We start from the raw sequence: 19,445 nt of genomic DNA on the forward strand, positions 1-19,445 counted from the left end.
TGGGACATAATTTTATACTAGGTCCTATTTCCCAAAGACTTAACAGAAAATATACTTGAAATTATGAGCTCTTCCCCAGGTTACCTTTCAGGAAAAAAACATGTCAATTGAAAATAAAAGTACTTAGTGCATTAATTTGGGACATGAGATTTCTTGTGTCTAACCAAGCTAGTTTGTAAGATAAATGTGAGGATATACAAGCAATGCAGAAATGAACAGCAATACCCAAGTTTTGTTTTGAGAATTTTTTCCTGCAAGGGGTAAAAGTCACTGTGCTTATAGAGACATTCCATTTTGGTCAGGCTCTTTCAGAAATTCGCAAATGCACACGGAGTTATAAGTTACTACAGCACAAAGATTTTTATAAGCTGGTTATGTACGTAAAAGATATTTAAGGAATCTGGGTACGGAATAAATGGAAATGGAAACATTGTTTTTTATAGTTAGCAATCTGTAACTTCGTCCTTCCTTTGTTTTTCCTTACAAAGTTCTGCTCTCTGACTAGAAACAGATGCAGAGCTCGGACCAAAAGTAGACATAATCATGGTAGGGACGGTTTGAAACACTAACCCTGTGAAGAGACGGGTTCAGGGATTTCTATTCACGTAGGCTTGCCTTGCCTGAGTGTTAAAACGCGTGGCTTCTCCATAGCGCGCCTCGCCGCTTCATCAGGTCCTGATCTCAGCCCGGAAGTAGCAGGTAGAAGCCGCAAAGGCTGCTGGGAGGTTGGCGGGTTCTTAAACCGGAAGAAGCCTGCTCTGGCGCAGAGGCTGTCTGATGCTGGGCCTCAGGGTGGGGTCCTGGAGGATCCCGCTGCCGCTTGTCGCAGGGCTGAGACGTTGAAGTGCCAGCCTTAAGGACCTCAGTGACTTTCCATCAGAAGGTTGGGGAGATGAATTGGGTTGGAGGGTCCCGGTAAGTTGTGCTGCCATGGATTGAGACTATAGCCGTTGAGTTGACGTCTTTTTTCCAGGCTTCAGAGAGCTGTCACAGACAACCTGAAAGAACTTGGTAGTAGTGGGTCTTTTATTCGTTTCCCTAGCCGAAATAGAGACTTTGGCACCATATTGCTGCTCTTAAAAGCAACTCAACTTCGCCCCACTATCTTTTTAAAGGCTTCACCTGTGGTGCTGGCTGTGGGTGAGGTTGCCTGTTCAATCTTCCCCTCCCATGGGTCCTATGCCCTCCTCCTCTAATGAGGCCTCTGAGCACCTGAGCCTCCCCTGGTGCCCTCTTCCTGTGCCTGCACTACTTTTGGGAAGGGGTTCTCCTGAGTCTGTATAGTCTTTGTATTTAAGTGCTGTGGAATAGAACAAGTGTTGGCCCACACTTAAATCCATAGCAGGGCAGCTGTATCATCACAAATCGAAATTATAGTTCGTTTTTTTAAAAGGAAGGAAATTTAGCAATTTTTACTTCATAACTCACAAGAGAATTTACGGTTTATTTTGTACTTAGCATTAATCACAGCAAGTATGATAGGTTGACAATTTAGTTTTACGTTCATTGCTATTGACCTTAAAGCCTACTCAGGTGGAAATCATTTGAGCCTGTAATTTTACTTGATCACGATCCTGGATGTGAAGATACTTTGACCGAAACATGAAGCCATTACATGGTCATAAGTAGACCTAGGGCAGTAGTGATATGGTTAGAGTGTAGTCAGTTTAAATTATAAAGAGATAGTTTAAATTATAAAGAGATTTTTTTTTTTGGGGGGGGGGAGGAGTAGAGGTTTTTGCTAGTGTGCTTGCCAGGAAGACAGAGAGACAGAAAGCAAGAAATCACTCCCCAGGGGGAATGGCCACGCCACAATCCCTCCTCCATTCTCCTCTTGGGATCTTGGGCGCACGCGCGCCTGATGTGAGTTTAAGCCACCGGGTCTGGGACTCAAACCACGGTGGACTACATGGGAGTCCAATGACATAGCCATTGCACCAAATGCTGGTCCCAAGAGTTTTATAAGAAGAAAGACAGCTTTTGTATACAGCAAGTATTCTAACTATGATAATCGTGGCATGAGCATTTATCCCATTGAAGAATATGTTAGAATTGTATTTTTTAAATTACTGAATCATTTCTGGTTGGTATTCTAGCAACACATTTGCACTTAGAAAAGTGAAAATTCACTTATGGGCATCAAACAAGATTTAGTTGATACACTGATTATCATTTTAGGTTTTTGAATTTTACATTCTTTAAAGTGAATATTAAGATTATATAAAACCATTTCAATAAAGTTTAATAAAATTAAAATATGGATGCTATTAATATTCTGTTATATATTAAAACTTCTGGCTATTCTGAAAGTGATATTTTAATTGTTTAATAATTACTTTATTTAACTTTATTTATATATTTATTTTAATTTGACCAGAGAGGGACAGAGTGAGAGTGAGAGCGAGAGCGAGAGGGAGAGAGAGAGAGAGCAAGCAAGCCACCAGGTCTGGGACTCAAACCGTGGTTGGCCATGTGGGAGTCCAGCGTCCTTAACCACCATGCCACCTGCTGACCCCGTGATATTTCAATTGTTATTAGGAGGATAAAAATAATAGTTTTCAGGAAATGTGTAGTTTAAGGTCTGTTTTTAAAAGCGAGGTACAGTTGCACCTAGAGGTATTAAACCACGGGATTTAAGAAACCACAGAATAAACCTGATTATTATCTCTCTGAAGCATCAGTTTTACTTAGATTAAAGGGAATTTTCTTTTTAATTTAAACATTTATACATTATAAAGTGAAGTGCAAAACTCTTGCAAAATGTAGATAAATGATGCAGGTTTTTTTTTTTTTTTTAATCAATTTTCCTTGGGGATATGTGCTGCTTAGGGTGAAGCCCCAGGCTGGTACTGAAGAAATGAACACATGCACTTTCTACTACCAGAGCAGATAAGGGTAGACAGGTTTAGTTGATTGAGGCATTCTAATCATGAGGCCCTAAAGGGCCTTAATCTGACCCAGTGCTGTTGGTGACCACTAGCACTGATTCAAGCTGATACAGATTAGTAGAAGTTTTAATACTTAGACCAGACCGTCCAGAAGTTCCTATTTACTAATCTCCATTGTTAGGGGTGTTTTTTTGGTAGAAAATTTTGAGAAGTAATGTTGGAGACCTAAAACGTAGACAATAAAGAGACTGGAGAACAAATGAAAAGCACCTTCAGAATAACCTCAGAGCATTCGACATTAATTAATTCAACAAATATATTTTTACTTGCCTATTGGGTATTGTTAAATTATATAGACGATTCAGAAAAGAAAATGATACATGTAGTTCTGGTCCACAAAAAGAATCTGTTATTGTAACAGCAAGATGAGAATTGCGTAAATCACTGTAACAACAGACACTTATATAGCTTTAATATGTGACATATTCTAAATGCTTTGTGTATTACCTCATTTACTCATTTTTAAAGACTTTTTTTTTAAAAAAAGCATTGTTTTATTTAACTTTATTATTTTCCAGTTATGTCAGAGAGAGACAGAGAATGGAAAATGAAAAAGCAAGCCACTATGTCCAGGACTTGAACTGTGGTCGGCCATGGAGGAGTAAAATGCCTTTAACCACCACAGCACCTGCCAGCCCCAGTTCATTCACTCTTAACAAGGATCCTATGAGATAGATAAAAATGTTATCCTTATTTGAGTGAAGGAAGAACTGAGGCAGTGGTCTACTTACAGTCACTCAGCTAGTAAGTGGGGATTTGAACACAATGTGCTTAACCACTTTGCTGTGCCATATATAGAAAGATAAACATTGTAAAGTGGCACAAATAAAGACTGTGAAAATTTACAGAACAAGAAACAAGTTGACTAAGCCTTGAAGGTTAGTAATATTGCACAAAACAAGGACTATAGAGAAACAATTAAAACACAAGTTCCTAAAAGCTGAAAAGAAGCTTGAGATAAATGGTCAATTTAGAGACCCAGGTTTTAGCAAGGCTTCTTAGATGGGTTGGCAGGGGAGGTATTCAAGAGCTTGAAAAGGTTATTTGGCAGATAGTAAGTGGTCTGCATTAGAATGCTTAGTATGGAACTCTATACATTTTTTTGTCAAGTGAATGGATGAAGCAGGCTATAGCAAGTTTATGTTTTGGTAGTAGGAATGTGACCACATATACTGATTTGAACCAGAATGTTCTTATATATTACAGAAACTTGATACATTAAGTTTAATAGTATAAATATTTGATTACTTGTCTATGAATCATTGACCAAGCCTTCCTTTTTGTTTTGTACTTGCTAGAAGTCACTGAGCCCCTACATCTTACTAATTATATTGTGGTGCAAATTGAGATAGGAAGGATTTAGCTTTTTTTTTTTTTTTCTTAATTTGTAAAAGAGTCCGTTTTTCTTTTTTTAATAGGGCATGTGCACTCACCAGAAAGAGAGACACAGAATGTGAGAAATCACCCCTCAGGGGAAATGGCCACACTACAATCTCTTCTCCTCTTGGGATCTTGGGCATGCACGCACATGTGCCCGGCATGAGTTTAAGCCACTGTGTCCGGGACTCGAACTGTGGTCAACTACATGGGAGTCCAGCAACATAGCCGTTATGCCACCTGCTGGCCCCAAGAGTCTGATATTTTCTTTGTTAATCAATGGACTGGTTTCATCAAACTCATAGCTGCCTCAGGAAGGTGGTAACAAAAAAAGGGGGAATACATAGATGTAACCAATCTTTGTGCTTTAAGATGATTAGAGAATGCAACCAAAGTCCTAAGAAAGATGCAAGTGAAATTCTGTTGGTATTTAGATGGAGGAAAAGTTACCATCTGTAAATGTAGGACTAGATTTAGTTCACCTAAGCAAAATATTTATTGCTATGTACCAAACACTATTAGGTGGGAGTAGAAAGTAACTAAATTTTAGCCTCTTTCTTAGAGGTGGAGCGTGTATTGGAGAACAATATGACATATCATTTTAAGTTTGAAATGTTAAAATCAGAGGACTAAAATATATGATAGAATAGTGTGAACAATGGTAGAACAAAGAGTTGTCTGAGCTGAGAGTTTGGCTGACTGGAAGCAAGGACAAAGAAAGTTCAGATGGAGAAAAAGGAAATAAACGTGACATAAGTAGTTTGAGTCAAGATTATATATTTAAATATTTAAAATGTGTGTATGTTAATGCTGGATGGTGAATTTGAAAGACAAATTGAAATTTCACCTGTTTTTGAGGAGCCATTTAAGTTTAGAAGTAACCCAATGGAAATGGTATCGTATGTCTAGTAGTTTGTGGTGGTAGCGGTATGTAAGGTGGAATATATATTGAGGAGAGACTCCAAAATAGTGATACTAGAGAAAATGTAATACTGTTTTTTCCATTTTTTGGTATGACTGTATATTTTTTAATTCTAGTCAATACAAGTTCTAACCCACTTTGTAGGAATCACAAGCAATGTGAATTTGGATTGATTACTAGACCTGTATCTACAATGGCAGATTCAAATTGTGGAGAGCCTTTTTTATGGAAAGAGAATATAAAATTGTGAAGGCCCTGAAGCTTCAGCAAAGTTAGCTTTTTTAGTAAATCAATCTGCTTTTCTATGCCTCTCTCTTATCTGTTAAATGTAGATAATAGTTAAATGTACATTATCATCCTTATTTGCCTGGGCATGCCCACTTTGCATTCATCTTGGAGTTTTTATTTCTTTTAACAAAATATGAACTACCATTGATAGTTTCATTAAAATAAACCTAGATAGGGCCAACAGTTGGTAGTGGTTACATTGCTAACCTCCCACATGGCCAACTGTAGTTTGAGCCCAGACCTGGTAGCTTGAAACTCACACCAGCTGCAGGTGCACGTGTGCCCAAGATCCTGGGAGGAGAATGGAGGAGAAGGGATTATGTCATGGCCATCCCCACTGGGTAGTGATTTCCCACTTTCTCTCTCACTGACTGTCTCTTTCTGGCAAGTGCATGCACCCTAGAAGACAAACCTTTAAAACAAAAAACAACCCAGATTTAATAAATACCTATTTTTTAACCTCTGCCATGGTGCTTTTAATGCAGAGTGAAGAGAGTTATCACCTGAACATGTGGTTAAATCTGAAAGATGTCTAATGATAATCAGCGCACTTCCTGATACTTTCGAGATGGAAAATAAAAGCTCCTTTTAAAGACAGCATGAAGGGCCTTTGCTGATGAAAGGAAGTGAGCAGCTAAAGACATATAATTTTATGGGTAGCATGGTTATTTATTACAAGTTCCTAAAAGCTGAAAAGAAGCTTGAGATAAATGGTCAATTTAGAGACCCAGGTTTTAGCAAGGCTTCTTAGATGGGTTGGCAGGGGAGGTATTCAAGAGCTTGAAAAGGTTATTTGGCAGATAGTAAGTGGTCTGCATTAGAATGCTTAGTATGGAACTCTATACATTTTTTTGTCAAGTGAATGGATGAAGCAGGCTATAGCAAGTTTATGTTTTGGTAGTAGGAATGTGACCACATATACTGATTTGAACCAGAATGTTCTTATATATTACAGAAACTTGATACATTAAGTTTAATAGTATAAATATTTGATTACTTGTCTATGAATCATTGACCAAGCCTTCCTTTTTGTTTTGTACTTGCTAGAAGTCACTGAGCCCCTACATCTTACTAATTATATTGTGGTGCAAATATAGGAAGGATTTAGTTTTTTTTTTTTTTTTTTTTCTTAATTTGTAAAAGAGTCCGTTTTTCTTTTTTTAATAGGGCATGTGCACTCACCAGAAAGAGAGACACAGAATGTGAGAAATCACCCCTCAGGGGAAATGGCCACACTACAATCTCTTCTCCTCTTGGGATCTTGGGCATGCACGCACATGTGCCCGGCATGAGTTTAAGCCACTGTGTCCGGGACTCGAACTGTGGTCAACTACATGGGAGTCCAGCAACATAGCCGTTATGCCACCTGCTGGCCCCAAGAGTCTGATATTTTCTTTGTTAATCAATGGACTGGTTTCATCAAACTCATAGCTGCCTCAGGAAGGTGGTAACAAAAAAAGGGGGAATACATAGATGTAACCAATCTTTGTGTTTTAAGATGATTAGAGAATGCAACCAAAGTCCTAAGAAAGATGCAAGTGAAATTCTGTTGGTATTTAGATGGAGGAAAAGTTACCATCTGTAAATGTAGGACTAGATTTAGTTCACCTAAGCAAAATATTTATTGCTATGTACCAAACACTATTAGGTGGGAGTAGAAAGTAACTAAATTTTAGCCTCTTTCTTAGAGGTGGAGCGTGTATTGGAGAACAATATGACATATCATTTTAAGTTTGAAATGTTAAAATCAGAGGACTAAAATATATGATAGAATAGTGTGAACAATGGTAGAACAAAGAGTTGTCTGAGCTAAGAGTTTGGCTGACTGGAAGCAAGGACAAAGAAAGTTCAGATGGAGAAAAAGGAAATAAACGTGACATAAGTAGTTTGAGTCAAGATTATATATTTAAATATTTAAAATGTGTGTATGTTAATGCTGGATGGTGAATTTGAAAGACAAATTGAAATTTCACCTGTTTTTGAGGAGCCATTTAAGTTTAGAAGTAACCCAATGGAAATGGTATCGTATGTCTAGTAGTTTGTGGTGGTAGCGGTATGTAAGGTGGAATATATATTGAGGAGAGACTCCAAAATAGTGATACTAGAGAAAATGTAATACTGTTTTTTCCATTTTTTGGTATGACTGTATATTTTTTAATTCTAGTCAATACAAGTTCTAACCCACTTTGTAGGAATCACAAGCAATGTGAATTTGGATTGATTACTAGACCTGTATCTACAATGGCAGATTCAAATTGTGGAGAGCCTTTTTTATGGAAAGAGAATATAAAATTGTGAAGGCCCTGAAGCTTCAGCAAAGTTAGCTTTTTTAGTAAATCAATCTGCTTTTCTATGCCTCTCTCTTATCTGTTAAATGTAGATAATAGTTAAATGTACATTATCATCCTTATTTGCCTGGGCATGCCCACTTTGCATTCATCTTGGAGTTTTTATTTCTTTTAACAAAATATGAACTACCATTGATAGTTTCATTAAAATAAACCTAGATAGGGCCAACAGTTGGTAGTGGTTACATTGCTAACCTCCCACATGGCCAACTGTAGTTTGAGCCCAGACCTGGTAGCTTGAAACTCACACCAGCTGCAGGAGCACGTGTCCCCAAGATCCTGGGAGGAGAATGGAGGAGAAGGGATTATGTCATGGCCATCCCCACTGGGTAGTGATTTCCCACTTTCTCTCTCACTGACTGTCTCTTTCTGGCAAGTGCATGCACCCTAGAAGACAAACCTTTAAAACAAAAAACAACCCAGATTTAATAAATACCTATTTTTTAACCTCTGCCATGGTGCTTTTAATGCAGAGTGAAGAGAGTTATCACCTGAACATGTGGTTAAATCTGAAAGATGTCTAATGATAATCAGCGCACTTCCTGATACTTTCGAGATGGAAAATAAAAGCTCCTTTTAAAGACAGCATGAAGGGCCTTTGCTGATGAAAGGAAGTGAGCAGCTAAAGACATATAATTTTATGGGTAGCATGGTTATTTATTGCTATTGTCTCTGCTGACCACTTGGTATACCAGCTAGTTATACCACTAAATACAAAGGTGTGACAGATTTGTATAGCCCCCATGTCTAGAATAGGCTCAGTTGGAAATATGGGAAATTTCATATTAGGAAACAATGAAATATTTGCAAATAGAGCCTAATTAACCCTGTTTGAGAGCATACAAAGAATAGTATCAGTGCTATTGCTGCAACGGTCTTGTCGGTGACTATTTGGCAATGCTTTTGTAATATTTTTAACATCAGGGAGCTCAAATAAAGGAAGATTTAATGCTTACTGGAAAATTAAGTACTGCTATTTTATCAAGGGATTTGATGATGAACCTGTAAATTGTCACAGCTTAATAATCCCACATGGTTATATAATTTACCACATGAAAATCTGAAAAGACAAATCTGAAAGAATCAGGATTTATTTTCAAAGTCAGTTATTTTGAGATTATTTTTACAGACAACAGTTTAATATGTGTGACTCCAGAAGGTACATTTACATCTAATTCCACAAGGTATGAATTTTCGTTTAGATCAAGTAACTTCTAAATTTTATTTTGATTTTTTTCTTGTGTACATTAAGAAAAAGAAAGTGATGACTGCAAATGTGTAGCCTTTATGAGCCGTACCTCATAAAATGAGATGCCAGTTTTACATCTGCATCATCAAATACTACAAATAGAAAACCGGCTAATCTAATCATTTTATTTTCACCTAATTCATGGAATCATAATGAAATTCTTAGAAGTTTATTCTAAGATTAAACACCTGATATTACAATGAATACAATTATGAATTCCATTAAGTTCAACATTGACGTTAAAATTACTTCTGCAATCATGATAGGAACCTAAATTTGGTGGCTTGTTGCATCATGGGTAAAAAGTTCTTTCTAAATCATGTACGCCATGTAGCTGAGATATGCTTAGAATTTGTTGTGGTTGGGAACCAGCAGTTAGCGTAATGGCTGTGTCGCTGGACTCCCACATAGTCGACCGTGGTTCGCGTCCTGGACCCGGTGGCTTAAAACTCATGCCGGGCGCGTGTGCGTGCGTGCCCAAGATCCCGAGAGGAGAATGGAGGAGAAGGGATTGTGGCGTGACCATCCCCTCTGGGGGGTGATTTCTCGCTTTCTGTCTCTATGTCTCTCTCTGTCTGTCTGGCAAACGCAAGCGCCCTATAGCGAAAAAAAAAAAAAAGAAAAAAAAGAATTTGTTGTGGTTTACATTTATTGCATAGTAGCATCAAAGAATTTTTATATTTTAGCAAGTAGAAGCTGCAGTTGTCAAAACTTGTGAATTATTTTATATGTGCACAGAAATGTAACAACCATATTTTGGAGAAAAATGTGTACAGAAAGAATGCTTTGCATTATAAGCATTTTTTTTTTTTTGCTTCCTTACACTGATTGGATTTAACAAACACGCAAATCTTTGAATAATTACTATATAAATCAATTAATCCTGCATCATTATTGAACATTTTTAGAAGGAAGTCCTTTAAATTTTGATGACTTTCTGTTCAAAAATAGTTAGAAATCTATGTTAAAAGTATTCCATAAATGGAATGACCAAAGACTTCAATTTTTGAAGCTTTTAGGATATTATAATTAATTTTGAAAATTTATTTTTGGTATTCGGATTCTATATCGCAACATTGGGACTGTTACAAAGGATCTTTTGATGGAGTGTCTGTTTTTAATTGGTTAATTTTATATATTGTGCCAGAACAGAATGAAATTGAAGAAACCTACAGTTTTGCAGCATCTAAATCTGGAAAAGTATTTAAGAGAATCAGAGACTATTGATTTATCATTTTTTAAAAGAATTATTTTATTTTAACTTTATTTGTTTTAGTTTGACCAGAGAGAGCACGAGTGAGCGCAAGCTGCCAGGTCCAGACTTGAACTGCAGTCGGCCATGTGGGAGTCTAGCACCCTTAACCACCATGCCACCTGCCAGCCCCTGATTTATTATGTCTTGTCTCGGGAAAAAAACAAGGATGGTATAGCAATCACCTATTATCTGTGTGCTTGCTGGAGAGACAGTGGAAATCACTTCCCCAGTGGGAATGTCCACACTGCAGTCTTTTTTCCATTCTCCTCTTGGGATTTTGGGCATATACGCACACACAGCTGATGTGAGTTTTAAGCCATAGGGTTCAGAACTCGAACCACAGTTGACTACATGGGAGTCCAGTGATGTAACCATTATGCCATCTGCTGGTTCTTCCTCTTGACACATTTTCAGGATAATGATAATCAATATCATCATTATCATTATCCTGTAAGTGCAGGACATTTTGGTAGATAAAACACATTTAATAAGAACAAACTAACGCTTGTTATCTACCCCCTTGAAACTTAACCATAAGCCTTGGGATAGTCTGTTCATTGCCTAACTTTTTTCTATTGGATTGTTGGGAAAGTGATAAAACATTTTGCATAGAAAAACACATCATGATTTTCCTGACAACCTAGTATTTGTGGAAAAGTAAGTACTTAAAGATTTATACAAAGAAGTATCTGCTTTAGGAATATAAGTTTTTTTTGTTTTGTTTTAACTTGCTACAGGGTACACATGTTCAGAGAGAGAGAGAGAGAGAAAGCATTCCTCAGGGCAGCTAGCTACACTGCAGTCTCCTCTTACCTATTCTCTCTTCTTACCTATTCTCTTGGGATTTAGGACACACACACACACACACACACACACACACACACACACACACACATGTTTCTCATCTGGATCTGGAACTCAAACCGTGCAGTTGGCCATGTGGGATCCAGCTGCCTTAACCGCTACAGCACTGGATGGCTCAGGAATTTAGTGATTCTTAATTCATAGTGTTGCTTTTTAATATTATAATCTATATCTAACTAATACATATAAGACAATTAAGCATGTATGGAAAATTCAGTTTTTAGGTATAAGGTAAATTGGTAAACTGCATTTAAGTATTAGTTTAATCAATTTGGTGGAAATGTGTTTCAGGGATATTTCTAAATTTTATAAACAGTACTAACAGATATATACATATATTTATTTTTTGAATTAATGTTAATATAAATACTGTGAAATATATGTGTTCAAATATGTATGTATGTGCCATGCACATTCTGAAATTCTGTGTGACTCAGGAGTAGGCTGTTCGTGATTGTGATTACAGGCTAGCTGTGGAACAATGTTTTCTGTGTGAAAATGCTGTAAGAGTTCAGTCTTCAAAGATTTATTTTAATCAGGCTTTGTGTTATGAGTCTTAGATAGATTTCTGACTTACTGGTTTGATAATCTTTTCTACAATACCATTCCTTTTGAAATTCATACATTCCTAAAAACTTTATTATTGTAAGAGTTTATTGAGAAGCCATAACATTCTAACATGTATCATTACTATTCCTAACACATCAGGTTGACCTGCTTTAGTTTTGTGGAGAGCCAATGTAAGTACTTTTTCTAGGCTAGTTACTGTCTTGAATATTAAGTAGTCCACACTAGCTAACAATGTTAGATTTTGAATAATATTAATTTCAATGTAACACAATCTATAAAATACTGTTTTTCATTTGCTGGTTGTTGCTCCATTAATTTTCTGTACATTTTTTACTTTTAGTAAAAAAAAATTATTATAAGATTTGAACATTCTGCAACTTATTTTTTGCATTGCACCCATACCCCTAGAAATTAAAAAAAAAATCAGACAACTAAAAAGTAAAGCAAAAAAGATATGAAACATAACCCAACAATTTAATACTAATAATGTGAGGCATTTATATGACAGTAATAGCATTTAATTCCTAATAGTTTGAAATACCTGTATCTTCCATGTAAAATGTACATTAATGTTTCCTTAGCAGCCATATTGCTTTTATGTCATCCTTTTATGGAAAATTTTTTTTCTTCTTTTGCATTTCCTGTAAACCTTCCTTCACTAGAAAGGAAAGAAAGGGGGCAGGACTGAAGCATTTCTACATTAAGCACTGTCCACCGTCCCCATTTTCTCTCTCTCTTTTTTTTAAGTCTACATGCCCACTTCTTCCCTGAGAAGAGAGACAGGGAGAGAGACACAGACAGTATCTCCAAAAGGGCTTGAATACCATGATCCACCTTCAGCTCCAGCCAGCTCTGGACCATGGGCATGCATTTGCATGGTATGTCGAGGAGGTTTCTGAGTGCAAACCAGGAACCCTTGCATGTGCATCAGCATTGCATTTACTGCTGCACCACTGTCTGGCCCCATCCCAGAGTGAATAACTTATAAAATGTTATATGAAAATGTTGTGACTTACTGACTCTCTCTTAAGTAAGTAGATATAAATGCAATTAATATTGTCCCTTCAAACTTTCCAAGGTATTTCTTTAAAAATCTGTTTTTCCACGTTAATGCAGTTACTGTTAAAATGATAAGCTTCATCCCTATCATCTATCCCACTTCAATTGTCTGGCAACTTAAATTTCAAAACAAAAATTAAAGAAAAAGTATTTTTGTGAAGTACATATAAATTTCATTAAGAAATCGGTGTTTAAATGGTGTTTTGAAAGTCTTGGATATGCACATATGGTGCAAAAAGTGCCCACTATATGGAAAAGAAAAGCATGTATTTTAGTTTGGTTGGGTGCTGGAGTACATGAAATAGAAGAATGAAAAACAAAGTAGAAAACTAAATTGGGACTGGGACTGCTCTGGAAGTTATGCCCCTATGTGATAATAAAGTTGTGCTTTAGAGCAACTACCTGTATAAAAAAAATATACTGTGGGACATTTACATATAATAAAAAAAACCTTTTAAAATTTAATTATAGTTGACTACATTTTTTTTTTAAAAAGATTTTTGCCTTAGGTCACATGCACTTGCTCTAGGGAGAAAGAGAGACAGTGAGGGGGAAAAGTGAGAAATCACTCCCAGGGGAGACGGCCATACTGCAATCTCTTCTCCATGCTCCTCTTGGGATCATAGGCATGTTTGCATGCCCACCCGGTGTGATTTTATAGCCTTGGATATAGGACTCAAATCATGATTGGCCATGTGGGAATTCACCAATGTAATTGCTACACTGTCTGCTGGCCCCCTACATACATACTGTATTAGCGTAGAAATCAATTTAGAAAATGACTTCTTGTAATTTATTAGCGTCCTTTTAATTATGTACAGACTTTTTGGTATGGTTTATTTTTGTCATATTGATTTGTAGGTTACCCTAATATTTAGGGACTATGTCCTAGCGTTATTGCTGTCTTATTTTTATATTAGCCTAAGAAGCAACTGCTAGGAAATATATTATTTACCTGATATAGTAAATAAAAATGGCTTGGATAATCACCTGTTCTAATTTTATTGTACAACAGCCCCTTAGTCACATTTGTATTTCCAATATTTCAACCTCTTTGTATGGTGTATTTTCCTCTGTGTGAATTTTGGTGATAGGCACAGGACCACCTCCACTTACAGAAGCTGTAGAAGCAAGCCCAGACACTTGCTTCCTGGCCTATTTTTTAGCTAGAGCACTTTATTAAGCACAAACTTTGATGTGGTTGTGCTTTGTATCAGTAGCTAAAGACCCAAGGAGATGGGGACTGCAGAGCTCTGTTTTATGTTCAGCCACTTATAGGAGCTGAAAAAAAAAATGAATTTTCAGAGATAGTAATACCAATGATGCCAGGGAAGGGGTTCACTGTTGGTGAATGGAGGAGGTGCAGTTACATCTGGTGTTCACAAGTGCTAGCAGTGCTGTCTTTTTTTTTTTTTGGCGAGGTTTTTTTGTTTTGTTTTTGTTTTTTTGCTATAGGACGCGTACATCGCCAGAAAGATAGATAGAAAGCCAGAAATCACCCTCCAGATGGGGTGGACACGCCACAATCCCTTCTCCTCCATTCTCCTCTCGGGATCTTGGGCATGCACGCACACGCGTCCGGCGTGAGTTTAAGCCACCGGGTCTGGGACTCAAACTGCAGTCAGCTACATGGGAGTTCAGCAACATAGCCATTATGCTAACCGTTGGTCCCAGCAGTGCTGTCCTTTAAGATCCTCCTTAGCATTTGATGAGTCAATGAAATTTCTTTCCTTTTTAAAGTTTAGGTAGTAGCAGTACACATACGATATTGCATAGAATAGAATATGTGGTTTGCTGTGATTGAGTATGGTTTGCTTACTCTGAAACTCATGCTGAAATTTGATTGCTAATGTGGCAATGTTGAGAGAATCTTTAAGAGTAGAACATGATGGAAAGTACATGACTCATGGGGGCTCTGCCTTCATGGATGGGTTCATGACCTTGTCCTCAGAGTAAGTTAGGTCTCGTGAAAGTGAGTTACAGTGAGAGCAGGTTGTTATAAAGGTAAATATAGCTTCCTAGACTTGTTCTTGCTTCTCTCTCCATGAGATTCTCTTTTGCACATGTCTCTCTTCATTTAACTTCACCATGTACTGACACAACATAGCCCTCTCCAGGAGCCAGGCAGATACTGGCATCATGATCTTGAACTTCCCAGCTACCAGAACTATGAGCCAAATAAATCTGTTTTTTTTTTTGTTTTTTTTTGTTTTTTTTTTTTTTAAATTCCTAGCCTTAAGTATTCTGTTACAGTAACACAAAACAGACTAAGATAGGATTCTTTGTTCATCAATTAAATATGAGTTCAAAATGGTCAGTTAAGACATAGCTAATAATAAACATGATAAAGAACAGTTCAATAAGGGTCAGTAAGTGGCGAAGTTTGGGAGTATTGAGAAACTATCATGTAGTTTATGAAAATTATGGGGGAAAATGAACAGCTTTGTATATTTTCAGCTGATGAAAGGCAATTTTGGTTAGAAATTCCCAAAACCAGGTTTTTTGGATTTGAATTCTACCACAACTATCACTTATTAGCAATGTGCTCTTGAGCAAGGTACTTAACCATTTTGTGCTTTAGTTTTTTCTTCAGTAAAATGATGTCAGACATGGAACATACTTTATGGAGTTGCTGTGGAGATTAAATGAGTTTAATATATGTGAAGTGTCTAGAATGGTGCAAGGTATATGCTATTCATTATTAAGCAATTATTTTGATTCATAATCTTATATAGGTAAGATATTTTTGCTATTTTGCTTCTAACTTTTACATAAATATTGAATTTCAGACCATTATTTCATACATATTTAAATTTTGAATATAGATCCATTTATATAGTTATGAATGTTTTATAGCATTCCACTATTAATAGAGTAAATATATTATAACTACTAAATATAACACTATTGTTGGTTTCAGTGCTGTATTTGGCACAGGATTATGGATAGATAGATGGCACATCCAGAATGATTACTTTTTTTTTTGAGAAGCTCGTATGGTCTGGATGTTTGTGTCGCCCCTAAATTCATAGTTCAGAATCCTAACCCTAAGGCAATGGCATTAGAAGGTGGAGGCTTCAGGAGGTAATTAAATTATAAGTGCAGAGCCTTTGTGAACAGCATTACTGTCTTTATAAGAAAAGACCCCAGAGAGCTAGTTTTCTTTTTCAGTGTGTGAGGACACACAGCGTGGCCCTCACCAGACACCAGATCTGCTGGTTTCTTGATTTTGGACTTCCTGGGCTCCAGAACTGAGCAATTTCTGTTTATAAGTGATCTACTTTATGTTAACCTGAACTGATAAAGACAGAATATATGCGATTTCAATTACATGTAGCTGACGTGTTAATATAACTGACATTTTTCTAACATTAAATGTAACATTTCCTTAGATCCTGAAGAGATTTCTACTTTAGTCATTGTTAATTTCTATGAAATGTTTAAATAGAAAGAATGACAAAGTAGAATTGTTGACCAGGAAATTGCTATCAGATGAGACTGTTTCAGTGATATATGTATTAATTTCTTTTTGTTTATTTTGGTTTTATAATTCAGATTTATTTTATGCTTAATTATTTATCATAGGTATAGGTGTTTCTTAAATTAGATTTTAGATTTCCTAAGAAAATACCATGAAACTTCATAAGAATGTTTTATAGGTTCTTGTCAGAAAATAGCTAAATAATTTAGCTAAAATGGCAGTCTTCTTAGAGATGACTTCTTTTATCATTATATATTTTATTCTGCTTCCCTTTTCAGAACTAGGGTTCTGATCAAGCAGGAAAGGAGAAAGCAAAAGGTAAAGAAAACATTTTATTTATATTAGCTCATTGATAACAGTGATGTTCTGAAAGATTTTCTACTATTAGTATGTTCACCTAACTGAAACTAGAGGATCATCTTCCTTTAGTCTTCTCTATCCTTGTAGATAGTTTCATTGGCCACCCGTTTTGCTCAGAAACTTAAGGTTGTTGTTGATTTTTGCTGTCTGTACAGTTTTAAAATGTTATAGATGTGACCATGTCTCATTACCTGTACTCTTAAAGGTCTAATTCAAATAATTTATTGCCTAGAGTACTATAATGATCTCATAACTTATGCCCTATTTCCATTTTTAAAAAATTATACTATTAATATGTATTTACTGCATAACCTAGCACTATTTATCTGAGAGAAGCCCTTGCACATGTGTACTTGAGACATGTACAAGATTGTTTGGGTCACTATTTTTGATATTATAAAATAGTGGGTAAAGGGGAGCTGGGGGTCTGGGGGAGAGAGGCAAGAACAATGAGGAGGGGAAGAGGTAAGGGAACCACATAAACATTCTTTAGAGATAGAATTGTTAAATCATACCGTATCCAAGTAATGGTACAACATTAGTGAAAAATGTAGTGTAGTGAATACATGCCTATCCCATATGATTAGTGTGGAATGAATCCCAAATACATAATGTTGAGTAAAAGAAGCAACTCAGTAGAATATAAATGGTTAAGATTCTTTTTACAAAAAGTTCCAAAGAGAGAAAAATACCCATGTGGTCAAAAGTTGTAAAATTTTAAGAAGCTAAGGAATGATACTATGGAAGCAAGATAATTGTCCTCTCTGGGTCCTTTCCCTTTCCTGTTTTGTCTCTTCACTCTTATCTCTCATTTGTTTCTCAGTTCATTGTACAGCTCTTGAGAATGTAAATAATGAACTTTACATTTAATATTTTTGTTCAAAGGATATTTTCCAGTCCAGCTTGCTTTGCTATGTTGTCATTCCACACATTGCCATTCTCTTCATCTTGAAACACATTCTCACTTTGCCTTCTTTGTTATATTTTCTAGATTTTACTTCTGTCTCTGTTCTTTTTAACAGTTATTTTCATGTTAACATTTGATTACTTGTTTTCTGAAATATTTCTAATTCTCTTCTCATTGTTTTATGTTTGTTTCTATCAAGTGAGCCTTGATGGAAAATTTAGCCTAGTGTCAGAACCAGGCACAGTGGTGTGCACCTGAAATCCCAGCTACTTAGGCTGAAGAGGATCATGTGTTCAAGGCCTGCCAGGATAATAAAATGAGACCCTATCTCAGGAAAAAAATAAATTTTGAGCCTAGTCTTATCAGGTCAATCAGTTAGTCATACAACTTTGTTCTTGCTAAGAGCATAGAGATTAGAGGCTATCAAGATGGCTGAAGTATGAGGAATATACTTTTTTCAGCAGTGTTCCCTGGAATAAAGAGTTAATCCTTCTGCAGAAAGTCATGGTACTGGTACCTAATATTCCTATCGTCTTTGGCTAACTCTAACTCATCTATCTTAGAAATTATTTCCTAATAAACTTTACCTGTTCTCATGTCCTCCCTCTAGCCCACAATTTCAGTTACCTTCTTAAGGATATTATAGCAGCCCGTTATACTCAGTTGTAATTATTTGTGTTATTGTCTCCCTCAATATTGTCTTATCCATTTCAAAGTACAGTGCCTTAAGAAATAACATCTTAATTCCAAGACACCATCAATTATAAGATCAGCATTGACTTAGTAACTTTTTCCAAGGATAGATATTTATTATTTTTTGAAGTTCTTATTTTATTGCTTAACTATTGCATGATCTTTTAAAAGACAATTCAGTTCATTTTCTATATCCTCTAGTCATTCAGTTTCAGCTATAGAGTATATAGACACTCTATATATTAAGTGGAGACATACAATGTATCTCCTTCATAGCCTGACTTGCTTCACTTAGTAGTAAATCTTCCATATTTCCATATTAATCCACTCTCTGTCAAAAACTAGTCTTTTTTTTTTTTAATGGCTGAGTAGTATTCCATAGAGTATATGTGCCACACTTTTTTTTCAATGCATTCTTCTGTTCGTGGACATTTGGGTTGGTTCCAAGTTTTAGCAATTGTGAATAATGTCACAATAAACATTGTTTTGCAAGCACTTTTCCGACTAAGGATTCTTTTGTCTTTTGGGTAGATATTAAGGAGTGGGATTGCTGGATCATATGGTAGTTCTATTTGAAGATCTTTGTGGGTTATTATCTGTTGAAGATAATGTGTATAGTATTCTCAACTGGACTGGTAAGAAATGTATACATGGGATATTTACTTTGCAAGCTAAGTGACATATGTGATTGAATGTATAAAAGAAATTAAAATTAAAAATATATTAAAAAAGACAATTCAGTCCAATGTGAGGTTCCTGATCACTTAGATGAAATATGAAGATATTTTGTATAAGATTTATTTTGTATAGCAAGACATTAATTTTTCTGCTTGACTGATAGAAGGTCTCATAGTTCTTATCAGAATTTTGCAACTTAAAAGTAGATTGTAATTAACAGTATTCTGAAATGTTAATGTAAAAGAGCCTTACATTTTTAAAAATATATGTATACTCCTAGAAATTTGACCTTGTGTGTGTGTGTATATGTCTATATAAAAAATTTATATATAAATGTATGTAAATACACATGTGTAAATGTGTGTACATATAACTATGCATATATAGTTACTTTTAATACATTTTTAATACATTAAATCATTGTACATTGTATAAAATTTCCTGCA

The 19,445-nt window shown here is 35.9% G+C and overlaps 1 protein-coding gene across 1 annotated transcript in view; it reads left to right on the forward strand.

Annotated features, from left to right (window-relative positions):
- Window positions 1-746: 746 nt before the first annotated feature.
- The window catches only part of REDIC1 (regulator of DNA class I crossover intermediates 1), a 78,437-nt gene continuing 59,738 nt past the window's right edge, over window positions 747-19,445 (forward strand). The window contains exons 1-2 of the mRNA XM_006168094.1: window positions 747-915; window positions 16,640-16,679. Of these exons, the coding sequence (XP_006168156.1) occupies window positions 893-915; window positions 16,640-16,679 (63 nt within the window). The 5' untranslated portion in view covers window positions 747-892. The remainder of the gene's footprint in view (window positions 916-16,639; window positions 16,680-19,445) is intronic.

This window comes from Tupaia chinensis, unplaced genomic scaffold (assembly GCF_000334495.1).
Source record: "Tupaia chinensis unplaced genomic scaffold, TupChi_1.0 Scaffold145519_1, whole genome shotgun sequence".
Lineage (NCBI taxonomy): Eukaryota > Metazoa > Chordata > Mammalia > Scandentia > Tupaiidae > Tupaia > Tupaia belangeri.